The sequence below is a fragment of the Xiphophorus hellerii genome, chromosome 24 (genome assembly GCF_003331165.1).
Source record: "Xiphophorus hellerii strain 12219 chromosome 24, Xiphophorus_hellerii-4.1, whole genome shotgun sequence".
NCBI lineage: Eukaryota > Metazoa > Chordata > Actinopteri > Cyprinodontiformes > Poeciliidae > Xiphophorus > Xiphophorus hellerii.
This window is the reverse complement of record NC_045695.1, coordinates 15,989,447-16,005,007: the sequence shown is the minus strand read 5'-3', so window position 1 is coordinate 16,005,007 and position 15,561 is coordinate 15,989,447. Positions and strand designations below refer to the sequence as shown.

Here is a 15,561-nt window from a genome sequence, read left to right as displayed (position 1 = left end):
CTTTCCTCTCTTTTATATATTTTCTACAATAAATCAACACATGTTCTGCTCTACATCATATTCACTTTCTCTTGCCTTAACTCCTTCTTTAGCCAACTTATCTACTTTTTCATTACCTACAATTCCTTTATGTGCTGGAACCCATGTGAATTGAATATTTATCTTTTGTTGCTTTATATATCAAATAACTAACTTCATCAAAAAGATCTTGACAGCTTCCAGGTTTTCCACTTACAATACTGGTTAAGCAAGACATTGAATCTGAACAGATAACTACCTTACTGGCTTCACCTCCAGCAGCCATTGTAATGCCAAAATAATTGCCAACATCTCTGCTGAAAGAATTTATAAATTATCTGTTGTTCTTCATTTTATAAAAACATTTTGTTTCGGAACATAAACTGCTACTCCTGTTTTACCATTTTCCTCTTGTGATGCATCTGTATATATTTGTGTCATATTTTCATACATTGTTTCTAAATACTGCTGAATAATTTGATACAAACCTCCAAAGGACTGTTCTATTTTGTGGGTTTCTAAATTTACTATTGACAATTCAAATAACCATGGAGCAATTTTAGATGTAATTACAGTTTTACAGCATGATATATTATTTATCCCCAAATGATCTGCATAAATATTTCCTTCCCATCCAAAACTCCTAATGTTATGGCCATACTCCCAACATTCTCTGAATATCTGTTTAGTAGGATGATTTTCCTCATGTCCTTGTGATTGTAACCAATAATTTGCTGACAGTTTCATCCCTTAAGTCCAGAGGCATTTCTCCAGTAATCACCTGAAGAGCAGGAATTGGAGACGTTCTAAAAGCACCACAACATTTCCTGAGCGCTTTAGCTTGGATTCTATCTAAATCTAATAACAAAGAATTTGCAGCTGACAGATAAACAATACATCCAGAGTCCAACACAGATCGAATTAAAACATCATACAAATTTTTCAAAGACGTGCTTGTCGCCCCCCAATCATTCCCAGACAGACATCTCAAAATATTAATACCTTTTTTACATTCATCAATAATCTTTTGTATATGTATCTTAAATGAAAGTTTTACATCAAACCATACTCCTGGGTACCTTACGATATTTACCTGCTTCAATTTATGCCCATATAATCTAAGATCTGCTGTAGGATTAACCCTTTTTCTTGAAAAACATATTACTTGTGTCTCAACAGACAAATGAAACCCCCAGTCATGTGACCATCTTTTAACCTTATTAATTGCTGATTGCATTCTATTTTTTAAATGACTAATATTGCCTCCTCTCACCCATAATGCCCCATCATCTGCATATAATGCTTTACTAATTCTAAAATCTATGGTATCAAAAATATCATTAATCATTATATTAAAAAGCAATGGACTACATACACTACCTTGTGGACTTCCATTTTGTATGGCATAAATATTTGAATAATTTACCCCAACTCTTACTTCTATTGTTCTATTCTTTAAAAAATCCTTAATCTAATTAAACATTTTACCTTTTATTCCCATTTTATCCATCTTAATTAATAAACCTCCCTTCCAAAGCATATCATATGTTTTTTCAATATCAAAAAATGTGGCTAAGAGAATATATTTATCTACCTGAGCTTTTCTTATTTCATTTTCTAAACAAACAATTGGCTTTCCAGTTGTCCATCCACTCCTAAAACCAGTCTGATAAGGAGATAAAAGACCTCTTTATTATACAGCCAGCAGTCCTCTGATCAAATCATCAGCACTTTTCCTCGCCTCATTTCTTCCCTCGGCTGGTTTTTCACCAAAATTTTACAAAGTGTCAAAATGTGGTGATTTTTTTATGACAAATTTACGCGGAAATCATAACTTTTTGTATTGAGCAGCAGCTCAGAGGAATAAGAAGTGGACTGGGAGTCCACAGGTTGCAGGTTTGAGTCCTGAACTCGACCAATTTTACTTTAATTTTTCCTTTATTTGAGTCAAAACACAGCAAGATCCCTGCTGGACTCGAACCAACAACCTTTAGATAAGCAGCCTGTATTCCTGCTCTCTCCGCCACTCGCTCATCTACACTAAAATACTTTTTTTTTTAAAACTTGTCTTCTGTTTTCTGAGGATTTCGGTGAAAAAGGGGCGTTGCCAGCGACGACTGAAGGCGTGGCTTCAGAATCGTCTCTAATCCAGGAAAAAAGGTCAGAGTTCAGATCCAGAAGCCACAGGTCCAAGCTGAGCTGATGAATCAACATGTTCAGAACAACAACGGAGGAGATCTGGAACAATTTACTCCACATTTCACTTCATCTGCAGAAACACTTTTTCTTCTTCACTCGGAAACTTGGGACTTTTTATTCGTCCTCACATGTTGGGAACTTTTAAGGTCATTGAAACTAGAAGGAAAATATTGATTTTCCATCCAGTGTTCAGTTTGAAATCTGTAAAAACACAAAATGTTTCCAGGATTTTAGTCCAGTTTCTGTTGCAAATGAAGGAGAAAAGTTCAACTTTTATTTCTCTGCAAATTCATGAAATACAAAAATAAAAATTAACTTTTGAAATTTAGTCTCACCTGGTTGGAAATAGAGGAAAATAAAATAAAATAAGGTTTAGTTAAAACACAACCAACCCTAATTACATTTTTAATTTTTATATTAAAAAAAACATTTGAAAATATAAAAAATAAAATAAAAAGTTTGGAAAGTCAGAAGCGTTTAGAAGCAGTTGTCTTAATTCCTGAATGAAATTATGACTAATTAAATAAGAGGAATGCAGATTGTTTTTCATATTTAGTTTTTATTTGGATGTGAATAAATATCTGCTGGTGGCGCAGCGGCATAAAAACACATGAAGAAGAACCAGAACAAACACGTTACATTCAGAAAGAAACTAAACGTCACATGATCCAAAGAGCTGCAGCTCGGACCGCGCCGCCGCTTTGTGCTTCCTCTGCCACCATCGACCCGACTACCGGCCGGTTCTGACCCGACTACCGGCCGGTTCTGACCAGACTACTGGCCGGTTCTGACCCGATTCTGGAATGATCCTCCTTTTTTTAAAGTTTGGATTTGGGAGAAAAAACAACTAAAACATGATTGTTTCAAACTTTCAGCACAAAAACAGAACCGGACTCTTCAAGTATGAGTCAGAAACAATCTGCATCGGAAAGACACACACACACCTACACACGCACACACACAGAGACACGCACACACACAGAGACACACACACACACAGAGACACACACACACCTCAAACGTGGCATCAGCAGGGAGAATATTCAGGTTTCAGCCAAATCTTGGACCAGAACTTCACCCAGCAGGTCTTACTGGTTCTGGTGAAGGTCGTTGCCGTCGGTAACCCTTCCTGCCACCTGAATATTGGTCCCTTCTGACTGCGGCCCGGTCAGAACCGGTCCATTCAGTCTGGCAGTGTCTCTTCTGATATGTACAAACGGCTTCATGTTCAAACAGAAGAGAGAAATAAGAGAGGAAATAAAGTTTTACAGGAAAACAGTTTAACAGCTGAACATATTTACACGTCTTATATACAGAACACACCACCGGGTCAGGGTCACACCATCAACGCCTACTCCACTTCCTGTTTCCAGAATAATTGATTGATTCATGGTTGGACCCAGAGGAGGAAATAAAAACCGATTATTTTACTGGGAGAACAGATAACAAACATGATGAGGAGCTTTTATACTGAAGGAGCCTTCAGGAAGTCACAGCAGGCCGTCCAGGTTCTTCTCGGCGCTCTGTGGGTCGGCGGCGGCGGTGGCAGCGGCATCCTGAGGGCTGTACTGGGTGTGGTAGTCTCTGAGGATGGTGACCACGTCGTGATGGCCGAAGTGCACCGCCTCATCCATCGGCGTGTTGCCCCACCTGCACACAAAACATGGCAACACCGTCACCACGGAAACGCCGCTGAAACGCTTTCAGATCAAATTAAAGTTTCAGGCTAAAAAATAACAAAATGAAGGAAGGAGGAAGTAAAGAAACAGCAGAGAAAGAAAATGAAGAAGAAAGAAAGTAAGAAGACCAAAGTAAGGAAAGGAAAAAGGAAGTGAGGAAGAAGGGAGGAAAGAAATTAAGAAGGAAATATGGTGACAGGAGGAAGGAAGGTCAAAGGAAAGGAGGAATGATGTAAGCAGACAGGAAATAAACATGGTGAGGTCTGAACTGGTCCTCAGTGTCTCCGTGTCCCTGGAGACGCTCCTACCTGTCTTTGGGGACTGGGTTGACCTTACAGGCCTCCAGCAGGAAGCGGACCACCTCAGCGTGACCTGGAACACACCAGCAGAACCTCAGCCTTCACAACACACACACAGCAGCAGGAAGCAGCCGCCTCCACTTCCTGTCTGGGCCCAACCTTCAGCCGCCGCCACATGCAGCGCCGTCCGGGAGTCGTAGTCCCTCTGCTCCATGTCCATGGAGGACAGAGCGAAGCGGCGCAGGGCCGACACGTCTCCGGTGTAGGCGGCGAACAGCAGGTTGATCACCGACTTCACCTGCAGAGGAGGAAGAGGAGGGAGACCTTCATCGTCTGCGGCCTGCCAGCAGCAGGCGCTGCAGAGGAAAATCAGCTCCTATATCTGAAAAGCTACTTGTAAGTGTTTCGTTTGCAGAGTCCTAGAAACTAGACTGAAATACTTGGTGGTGGTCAGTGTTGCAGCAGCAGCAGCAGCTGACCCACCCTCTGGTCTCCTCCCTCCCTGCGGGGGTCCAGCTTCTTGGCGAAGTGCCTCAGGTTGTCGTAGTTGTGAAAGTTGCAGAGAGAAACCAGGTCCTGCAGGAAGAAGAGCGACCCGGTTTCAGGATCCAGCAGGTTCTGCTCACCTAGCCTAGCATGAAAGCTAACTAGAACGCTAGTTTGGCTGGAAAGTTTGGTTCGTTTGGGGAGGTTTGAATGTGGAATCGGACCAAAGAAGCGAACTCTGGTCCGCCTGTAAACACCGGTCTGTTCGGTTGAAGGAAACTCAGAAATGTTGAGATTAATCTGTAGAATTTTTCAAGTTTGAAAAGTCAAAAATCTCAGAAATTTTGATTAATTAAGTAAAAGCAAATGAGGTCAATAATTTCCATTTTTGTTTTGGTCCCCAATCGAACAGAGTCAACTCGCCTATCAGAACCCGAACAGAACCAAGTTACCGTGCAGAACTGGATCCCTCTCACGCTGTTTCCCAGTTTGTCCAGTGGAGGAGACCAGCACATGATGCCCATCACGTTGGGAACCACCAGCAGAATCCCGCCGGCTACGCCAGATTTCGCCGGCAGCCCCACCTGGAGCAGAACGACAGTGAGCTCCCGTCTCCATGGAAACCAGCTAAAGCTTCGCGATCGATACTGACGTGGAAGGCGAACTGGCCGGAGAAGTCGTACATGCCGCAGGAGTGCATGAGGCTCAGCGTGTTGCGGACCGCCTCGGGGCTCAGCACGCGCTCGCCCGTGATCGGACAGAAGCCGCCGTTGGCGAGCGTGGCGGCCATGACGCTGGCGCTCTCGCAGGTCACCTCGATGGAGCAGAGCTGCAGAGGGCAGCCGGGTCAGGGTGCGGCTCCGGCTCCCACCGGGCCCAACCAGAACCAGAGACTCACCTGGAAGTAGAAGTCCAGGATGGAGGTCATGTCGGTTCCTTCAGGGAAACACTGCGGAGGAGAACCGGATCAGAACCGGACCAGAACAACAAAACTCCCTACAGACCAGCCACCCTCACCTTCTTCTCCTTCAGGTAGTAGCCGATGGCGAAGTTCCTGTCTCCGGACTCGCGCTCCGACTGGAAACTGGGTCACAAACAGAACCAGGAGGGTCCATTATTGCCGGCAGTGAACCGACCTGAGACCAGAAGGTTCTGCTGAGGAACTCACGTGGCGTTGCTGAAGCCAACGTACTCGTTTCCTGCCAGCTTGTTCATGAAGTTCATCACCTGCAGAGAGGGAGGAGGACAGGTGAGAAGGAAGGAACAGAAGAGGAGAGGAAGGAAGTGTGAAAGGTGGGGATGAGGTAGAAAGAAAAGAAGGTAGAAATGAAGAAAGGAAGGAAAAAAGAAAGGAAGGAAGGAAACAGAAGGAGGGACGGAAGAAAGGACTGAAATCTGGGGATGAACAGAAGCGACGGTTTCCCTCGTACTCACGTAGTCGAACTTCTCGGCGTTGCTGGCTCCTTGCTGAAACACAGAGAACCCGGTCAGAACCAGAACCAGAACCAGGCAGGAAGCAGGTGGACGTGAACAGACATCAGCTAGAAACTCTATGGGGTCAAAGGTCATTCAGTGTGATCAGTTCAGGTTAGAGGGGGAAACTCATCTACTCCAACTGTGATGTTAGCCTTGACTGCAGCTCTGCGTCTCCATGGTTACTGGAGTAAGTGATGAGGACAGAGCAGCTGAGGAGAAAAACGGAGGCGTTACCACGGTGACAGACCTGCAGGGGATCAGCACCGCTAATCCACCTCGTTTGCTTTAGCCGCTGCCTTTATCCCTGAAGTTCTCTGAACCACTGAGGAATTACGCAGGAAGTGGAGGAGTCACTTCCTGTAATGAAGCGGCTCTCTGGGGCTCCTGCTGACTTAAATACGACTAGGATCAACAGGTGGCGCTCTTGTGTTTTCCAGGCGAGCCCAGAGAGCAAATCCCTGAGTGAGAACGAAGCGTTCAGGTTAGCAGAACCCAGAGCAGCTCCGTCTCTGCTGCCGCTCTCTGCTAATCCCCTTTTAGCATGATTCTCCAGAACCTTAATCTGGTCGGAAAATAATAATCTGCGGATCATTTCCGTCTGACTGCAGAGGAAGTCAGGGGTCGGTCAGAAACGCCGGGGCTTACCTTGATGAGGGAGGTGCAGACGATGGCGCCGGCGTTCACCATGGGGTTGTGGGGTTTATCTGCAGGGAGGCGTTAGCAACATTTTAGTGCTGCAAGTGGAAACGAGGCATCTTAACGAGCTTAACGAGTCAACATCTGCAGGATGAGGGAAGAAACAGAACATTTCTGACAGACTCAACATCTGGTGCAGCTGGAGGAGGTTTAGAAACAGCTGCAGGAATCCACTGGGACTAAAGTAACAATTTAATCTTTATTGTTTTCTACCTACTTATTATTTAGCTCATTTTATTGATTAATTGTGACAAGATTAGTCAACATTTAGCTTTCCATACACTCTCTGAATAATCACCAACGTTAATTATTAAAAGTGTGATTTATGTTGATGATCTTATTTTGAAATTCAACCAGACGTTGGGAGGAGAACGCTGCTAATGTCGGATCGCTAACACAACCGGCCTCCGTTCTTACATCCATGTGCTTCATCAGAGAAACTAAATAACTAAATCAGTCTGATGCCAGAGAAGGAAGTGAGCCGTAAGATGAATGACAGGTGTTAGTTTCGTCCAATCAGGTGCAGCCCTATGATGATTTGCTCGTCCAATCGTGTTGATTTTGTTTGTTTGTCCAGAAGTTGAGGCTCTTGTGAAACGTCTAAAAGTCACATGAATTGATTAATAAAATACAATCCAGGGTCAGAGGAGGAAACTTTCTGCGAACCCTTCAGAGAACAAAGACGGGATTCAGAGAGAGAACTCCTGTGTTTTCACCAGGCCTCTTATTACTGCTGGATCACATCTCCGTGGTAACAGAGCGATGACATGGATCCTCGGTATGTGAGCCAGCTTCCTGGGTTGGCGAACGGACACACGCTGACATATGAAACAGTAGACCTGTGTGTGTGTGTGTGTGTGTGTGTGTGTGTCCTCACCGTCCTCGTTCAGGAACAGCTTGTTGAACCTCAGCCCGCTGGGCTCCTTGCCGATGAAGCGGTGCACGTACTCGGTGCCGTGGTCGTGGACGGCGATGGCGTACTTCAGCGGCTTCACACACGACTGCAGACAGAAGGGGACCTTGGTGTCTCCCACCGTGTGCCTGGGAAGACGACGGCTTTCTGAGCGTCAACAGGTCACACACTCACCCGCCTGTTACACACACAACTAAAAATCTGAACAGTACCGTTGTCCGTCCACGGTGCACAGCGCGACACCCCAAAGGTCGGGACTGAAGCGAGCCAGCTGGGGAATGTAGTCCGCCACCTGCAGGAGGAGACCAACGTAGCGGCTTTATGTAAAACACCAGAGGCATGATGATGCGTTTCCTGTTAGCTTACCTGCCCTCCTGACAGTTTTTTGCCGTTGTCATAGATGTCATTGATGTGGGTGGAGAAGGACTGGAAGTCTGGGACGACGAACTTCTTCCTGAAGGCCTGAGTCAGCAGGACGATGTTGCTCTGGACACACCTGATACCAGAAACATCATCAGACACAAATCCAACTGGAACATGATGAAATGACGTTTGTTCAGGTTTCAAAAAGAAAATAACCATACTGTTTTTCTATTGTTAAAAAAAGTAGAAAATGTAAAAATGTTTCTGGATGGTGATTCTGTCAGCAGGAAGCTCAAAGAGTGAAGTTCAAACCCTCAGACAATTATTAATTGATTAATGATCAGACTTTGACCGGGTTCTTCACAGAAGCCACCATCTGTTTTTATGGTCCTTCTAAAACAATAGAGAAGTTAAGAGTTGGTGTTTGGTGATGTGAAGCTCCAGGCAGCTCAGACTGACACATTTCTCTCACTCCTCCTCGTTCCTGCTGATCCTTCTCATGAGGCGATTACAGCACCTCTCTCTTCAGCTGGCAGAGAGAGTGCTGCCTAATCCCCGCAGAAACAAACACCAGCAGCTCACGTGCTCCGCTCCGAGTCTCTGACAAGCTGAGCTCTAGAAATAAGCCGGCGGAGCAGGAAGTGATGGATGGCGGCCAGCAGCAGCCGGCTCTCAGGTCTGCTCCCTGCTGAGTCGTCATATGTCCCGGCTCACCATGCTGCCGCCTCCCAGCTGCTCTCCTCTTGCAGGAGGGGTCCTGCTGTCCCAATGTTTACACAGATCCAGCTTCTCCTCTCATCGCTCTTCTTCTTCTTCTACTTTGCTCCATCCAGAAGCTGCAGCTGGCGCGCAAACAGAGGAGTCCTGAATAATTCAGCAGATCCAGTGACCTTTTTCAGCCGCAGGGACGAGTGCAGGACTCCGGGCTGCGGTTAGTATTTTTAGGTGGACAAAGATGAAAGATTCATGCTGGCAGCAAAACGATGCAGCAGAGAAATAAAGAAAGAAGTGAGGCTGGAGCTTCCTGCTAAGTAAACCAGGCTGCAGCCCAGACACCAAAAACAGACCAGACTGGAATATGAAAAATTAAATTAATGATTAAATTAATGATTAAATAAATGATTAAATTAATGACTAAATAAATGGGTCACATATGATTTGGAATAGAAAATAAAGTTTGATTTGTAATTACATTTTAAATTTTTTTTTTAATTACTGAGACATAAACAAAAATCCTACATGATGAAAAAACTGAATATACAGTTTTATGAAAAAAATAAGGCTTATTTAAAAAAAAAAATTCTTTAAAAATAAAAAACATTTTAAAAGAATCTATTTTTTCTAAAATAAAATAAAAGATAATTTTCTTTTGAATAAAATATATTCAAAATTATTAAAAATGTAAAAAGCTTTTACAAATAAAACATTATTTTATTAAAATAAAATACTGCATACTTATATTACAAATACTTTTGCTCTGAAGAAAGTAAAATAAAAATACTTTTCATAGTAATAGCCTAGAAGCAAACTTTTAAAAACAGAAATAAGACATTTTTTGTATAAAACCAAATTTAAAAAGGAGAATAAATTGTTGTTTTTGAAGCCAGAAAGTAGCAAAAGAATGAAAGCGTACTTCTTGAAGAGGTGTCGGTCCAGCGCTCCGTCTGAGGTCGTCTTCAAGGTGACCTTCAGCATCTCCATGCACTCTTTGAGCCGAGGGTCTCCGGTCCGAAGCCCCGTGGATTTCAGAGCCTGAAGGCAGAGACATGAACGATCAGAGCAGCGAGGCGGACGGCGTCTCCGTCTCCGTCCTCTGCAGACTCACGGTGGTGAACTTGTGAGCCGGGATCTTCTCCTGTCCCTCTGCGATGGTGTAGAACAGCAGATCCTCCAGGCTGGGCAGGATGCCCGCCTTCCTTCTCCTGCAGGAAACACAGACATGCAGCAGCATGAGGGAGGTGGAGGCATGATGCTGCCACCGCCAGGCCCCAAAGGGCCGCTGGTGTCTGGGTGCTGCAGCAGCAGCCAGAACAAGCTGCAGCGATGAAGGCCTGGAGGAGTCTTCATCACACTGGGAGGTTTCACCAGCTGCGTTTCCATTACAAATGTCAGTAAATCTCAGTCTGTTTTCTGCTAATGTAAAAAAAACACAATTTCACAATTGTGGAGTTTCCAATAAATAATTAAAATCATGTGAATAAGCTTGTTGATGCGATAAGTCATTAAAAATCATGGCAGACATGGATGTAAACACTTAATATTCATAATTCAGCCATAGCACTAGCGCTCATTATCTATCAGCCAATCAGAGGAGACATTTCCGTCTCGTTCAGGCGTTGGAGCAATAAGCCCCGCCTACTTGGGAGCAGCTACATATACAACGCTTTGGTGAAATTGTATTTTTACAGAAGAGCGGTGGATTAAATTTTTCTAATTGCACAATTCAATAGTTAATGGAAACGCAGCTACAGTGGAGGAAGCTACGTGTTAGCAACTAGCTGTTAGCAGCAGAAACTTCCAGCAGTTTTCTCCAGCTGCTGGCTGGCGTTCCCACCCCACACCAGATCCCCCATGGAGGAACGTTACCATGGCGACAGCAGGATCTCTGCTATGATTCATTGCAAAGAGGATTTAGTCCGGCCTCACCGTTCCCTGCAAGGTATCATGGGAGCTCTGACCTGCATGTTAGGGGAAGCAGGCAGCCACAGCTTCAGCTTCACGTTTCCAGTTTTTAATGGTCCAAACACAAAGTAGGACTCATTCTACTGGGAAGAGTTAGTGGGAGGAAACCAGTCCTGGTTTTCATCCCTGACCTCCACCTGGCGTTTTGAGACACCTCCTGTAGTTCTGCAGAGTAGCTTATTTATCTCCAAAGGAATCTAATGTTTCTTTTTCACAGCAATTCAGAATTATTAAATTTTTATTCACTTCCATGTGTGAAACTAAATCATTTGTTTTCAATAACCTGCAGTCTGAACGGTCATTTCATCCGACTTTTACATCATTAATGTGACACATGATTCATAATTCTGCACCAGAAGAAGCCAGAAGCAATAAATCAGGATGTAAACAAAGGCTGAATATTATAATTATGAAATTATTGATCATCAAGATCTATTTTAATGTAGCAGTCAGTCTCGCAACACATCTGAAGAGGCCTCTGACTGAAGACTGTTTCATTTGTTTAGCTGCTCTTGTCTATGTAAAGTTAGAATAGAAACAGATTTGAGGTTGTAGCTCAGGCTTTACTGAAACTTCTAATAAAAACAATACATCGTTACCATGGTTACATATCACAGCTGTTCAAAAGTTAAAGGTCAGGAGCAAAAATCTTTCCAGCTGAAATAAGAATAAGAGTCCATTCTACAAAAACAACAAATCAGAGCTGACTATATGGAACAACACACATTCATGTGTCAGAATGGCCTAGTCAAAGCCCAGAGCTAAATCCAATTGAGAATCTGTGGTAGGACTTGATGTTAACCAATGCTCTCCATCCACTATGACTGACACCTGCATGCCACACTTATCAGATTTATTTCAGCAGGAGTCGTTTTCCCTCCAACAAAATGTCTCATTTTTGATCAAAACAAGGAACAATTTCTGTTTGTTTGAGACAGAAAATGAAGAAAAAGTCTCAATAAAGTGAGGAAACTGGAAGCCTGGAGATGCTGGCAGCCTGCTGGCTGACCTCTGACCTCATTAGCGAAGCCTGCAGGTCAGAGTGGGTGAGTGGGAGGGGGGTTGAAACGGAGCCACTGGGGGAGGTGAGCTGTTTTCAAGGTAAAAGCAGCTTTCAGGAGCAGAACGTCTATCTACTGCAGAACAGAACCACCACAGAGTGGGAGAGCAAATCTTAGAGGAAATAAAAGAGAAACATACTTACAAATGCAAATCAAGCAGACCAACAACATGGAGAGAGATGTGCAGAGGAAGAAGAGTGAATTAGTGCGACACATTAACACGTCGTTCATCAGCAGAAACACAACATGGACGCCCAGCTGCTCACTGCAGATATCAGCCTGTTGGGGGCAGCAGAGTGTTCACCTCTCTTTCCCATTTTGAAGAGACATCTGGACTCATTTCATACAGTAAAAGCCTGACGCTGTCAGAGACAACGACCTTCATCCATCCTCAGTTAATCTCTAATCTGCAGCCTGGACGTTTCACACATGCAGGGGAAGCTGCAGTATCCAATCATGTTGTTGGAAAAATGTGTGGAAGGAAAAAGTGCACAGGTAATAGTGATTAGATGCACCATTAATACTGCATTAATGGTGCATGTATATATGCATAACTTTATTGATATATTTAGAATTTCTAACTGCACTTTCTGAACCGTTCAAAAGGTTTGATGCAGTTTATTTTTACATTGTTTTATCAGTTTCTTTACTTATTTTACATTGTCAGTAAGATTGCTAATTACACTGACTGAACAAATTAAAGTTATTTTTACATGTTTGACCAAGTTTATGAAACTATTGGTGTATTTAACTGTGCTGTACTGCTGCAGTTATCAAATACATTTGTAATTTAGTAAATGTATGTCTGTGTTTAAAATTTTTTAAACACAGACATACAAATATATGCAAAAAAACTTAGCTAGCTAGTTAGCAATTGTATATTAGCAGTTAGTAAACATAATCTAACTTTTGCCCAACAGGAAAATATAATAAAATATACGAGATTAAAAAGTCATGCTACAACAAAATTTAAAACCTGTGATTAACGTATTTAAGGCTAACTTACTTTCTAAAAATGAATTTAAGGCCTTTATTGTACATAAATGTTTTAAAGACTTTTTAAGGATCTGTGGATATGAGAATTACAACACCTCAGAGATTCAAGAGTCCTAAACAGATTGAGTTTTGAACCAGAGACAACATTAACTGTTCTACCAGGACCAGGACCAGAACCAGACAACTGCTCCGTGCATTTCATTTGAAAATCAAAGTCCCTGGGTCTGGACCGGGATCTACCAGAACATTTTAAAGCAGCAGAACCTCATACAGAAAATGCAGTCTGGGCAAAAGGAGCCTCAACCAAGCTGATATAAATATAACAACCAGTGTGCAATGAATCCAGATTATTTATAAGTTTATTTTTGGTTGCAGTATTGAAATGAATGAACTTGTCGGTGATATAATGAGTAGACGCAGCTGTAGTAACAGGGCTGCTGGCTGGACCCGGACGCAGTCATGCCTGACCTTCATCAGTCATTGAGTTGGTTGTTTGTGTTGTTATTGTTTGACCAGCAGCTCCCAGGTTGATGTCTAACCGAGTTTCCTCCGGGATGAAGCTAAACAGGATGATGATGATGATGATGCAGAAGCTGCTGGTCACGATTCATGGCTCGTTGCACCTCACATGCTCCCATTTCCGGACAAGCCTGTATATATTTTTATCGCTTTAGGTTGTTTTTTATCTTGCCTGATCAGAATGTTGTCACATTTATCGATACTTTAAAATATATTTAAACAATAATTTAACTGAGGGGATTAAAAGGTTCAAACCATAACCCGGATTACTCACTTATCTCCGGAGGTGTCACTGGTGGCTTCGCTGTGGCCCTTCGCCGGGGTGCAGAAGCCCCTATAACCGGCCTTCCTGCCGGGCTGCGGGGCTCTCCAGCCGCTGAGCGGACAGGCGAAGCCGAGGGCAGCCGCGGCCGCGGGCGGAACTGTCATAGCGGCTCTGACCGGCCACTTCAGTTGGCTCTGGAGCAACTCCTTCAGAGCTGCCGTCGAGCGAAAAGGCAACATTTTATGTTCGCCTTTAAAAACCGAACAGGTTTTCCGGATTGTATGGGGTCCAGAAGGGTGAAATAAACCTGGAAAAGTGAGTTGTTCCTCCTGGAAACCGCCTCTTAACGGTTCTGCTTGCGACTCTACGGCTCTGAGTATCCACAACCTACCTTTCTCCCGGTGCGGCTACTCATTGGACAGTTCCGTCCCTCGCTGGCCTCTGATTGGCTAAAACGTCTGTCAATCACCATAAAGCCCCACCTACTGTTTGACCCAATGTTTTCATCCATAAATCTGTCCACACAATATTTATTACACCTGTTTACATACGTACATAAATCTTTATCTGCTTAACAATTTCAACAAATAAAAAGATTACAAAAATACACTATATCCGGTTAATTAATGTTTTTATAACCAGGTGTTCTAATCTTAAACCCAAATAAGCACATTACTTTCTATAATTTTTTCCTCATAAACGGATAAGCAGAAATTCAAATTTGATTTACTTTTCACATTTATAACAATAAACACAATAGTAGCAGCCAAGAGAAGAAAAAACAAGATTGCATTTTAAAAAATTGCTGTGAAATCAAGCCTTATACTTCCATTATCTTAATTAGACTTACTTTTATCTTTAATTTTCTAATTGCTGAAGGAGGTCATCTTATCCCGCTCTCGCCACCTTGTGGGCGTTTTTGATTCTGCATCCTGATGCATACATTTCTCAGACCCTTTCTGGGATTTAAGTGAATTTAGCGCCATCTCCTGGAAAGAGCAGAGAATTAACCACTTGATATTCATCTGCTCTGTTGCACAGCAATAAAATCCAGTTGGAACGAATTTAAATGTTTATTCTGACCTTTAATAACCTGTGTGGGTGATATTTGACACCCATAAACAAATGGCCTACTAAAGCGATTACTCACTGGAAACTATTTGCTGATCCCACTTTCTGCTCTCTCTCTCTCTTCACTCTTATCAGCGTTTATCTAAATGTCGACATACAAACTCCACCCACCTGGACCTCCAAGGAGGATAAAACAAACCGATCAGAGCTGACTCCTCTGAACCTGGACATAAAATATTCATGAGTTTGACCTGAAAACAAAGACAAATAAAGGGGACTTCCAGTAAAAATTACAGGAATCTGCATTTTTGATCAACACGCAGTCAAAAACAAAAATCCCTTTTTTGTGCAGATGCATACGAAGACGTGACCTGGCCTCGGTTTATGCGCATGCAGAGACTTTTTCTGTAACCTATAACTGCTTATCTTTCGACTGATTAGCATCTGTTTGATGCTAAAGTTTTAATGCAATTCAAGTTTTCCATTTTGTCACATTAGAACCACAAAAATGAAAGTATTCAAGTCTCTTTGTCAGAAATATTTGGCTTTTGGAGCTCAGAAAAGTTTTTCTGGAAGCTTTTAGAGATTATTCTCAAAATTTCCGTTTTTTATTGTTTTATTATTATTATTATTATTGCAATTTTTTGTCCTGTGAATCTTAGAAATCTCCTGGTTAGATCAATTTTCTTTTCAAATTTTTGATCTTTAGAGCCCAGAAGATTTTAATATTTTTCAAGAGAACTTCTGAGTTTTTCTACTTTATGAGCTCAGAATATCAAGAATATCTTAAACATTTCTCTTTATTCTAAAAAAAAAAAAAAATCTGAAATTGATCTCA

At 42.7% G+C, this 15,561-nt stretch overlaps 1 protein-coding gene across 2 annotated transcripts; it reads right to left on the bottom strand.

Annotated features, from left to right (window-relative positions):
- Nucleotides 1-2,756: 2,756 nt before the first annotated feature.
- Nucleotides 2,757-14,047, bottom strand: LOC116715666 (glutaminase kidney isoform, mitochondrial). 2 transcript variants are annotated; one of them, XM_032556262.1, is made up of 17 exons: nucleotides 13,662-14,047; nucleotides 9,955-10,051; nucleotides 9,763-9,881; nucleotides 8,133-8,262; nucleotides 7,979-8,058; nucleotides 7,731-7,894; nucleotides 6,803-6,861; nucleotides 6,116-6,148; nucleotides 5,850-5,908; nucleotides 5,699-5,765; nucleotides 5,580-5,630; nucleotides 5,334-5,510; nucleotides 5,134-5,265; nucleotides 4,679-4,771; nucleotides 4,355-4,493; nucleotides 4,205-4,268; nucleotides 2,757-3,867 (listed from the first exon to the last, which is right to left on the bottom strand). In XM_032556262.1, the coding sequence occupies exons 1-17, from the start codon at nucleotides 13,889-13,891 to the stop codon at nucleotides 3,708-3,710; spliced, it is 1,854 nt and encodes a 617-aa protein (XP_032412153.1). In that variant the 5' UTR covers nucleotides 13,892-14,047; the 3' UTR covers nucleotides 2,757-3,707. The 2 variants fall into 2 exon arrangements, with proteins under 2 accessions (XP_032412153.1, XP_032412154.1); XM_032556263.1 differs by having other exon boundaries at nucleotides 9,955-10,045.
- Nucleotides 14,048-15,561: the final 1,514 nt, after the last annotated feature.

Bases quoted from the DNA above. Each gene is read 5' to 3' on its own strand.
- LOC116715666 (XM_032556262.1), bottom strand. From the start codon at position 13,891: ATGTTGCCTTTTCGCTCGACGGCAGCTCTGAAGGAGTTGCTCCAGAGC. The intron at 6,149-6,802 runs GTAAGCCCCGGC...TCTGTGTTTCAG, and splicing joins TCTGCACCTCCCTCATCAAG to CAAGGAGCCAGCAACGCCGA. The intron at 4,269-4,354 runs GTTGGGCCCAGA...GGTGTGTTCCAG, and splicing joins GCATGTGGCGGCGGCTGAAG to GTCACGCTGAGGTGGTCCGC.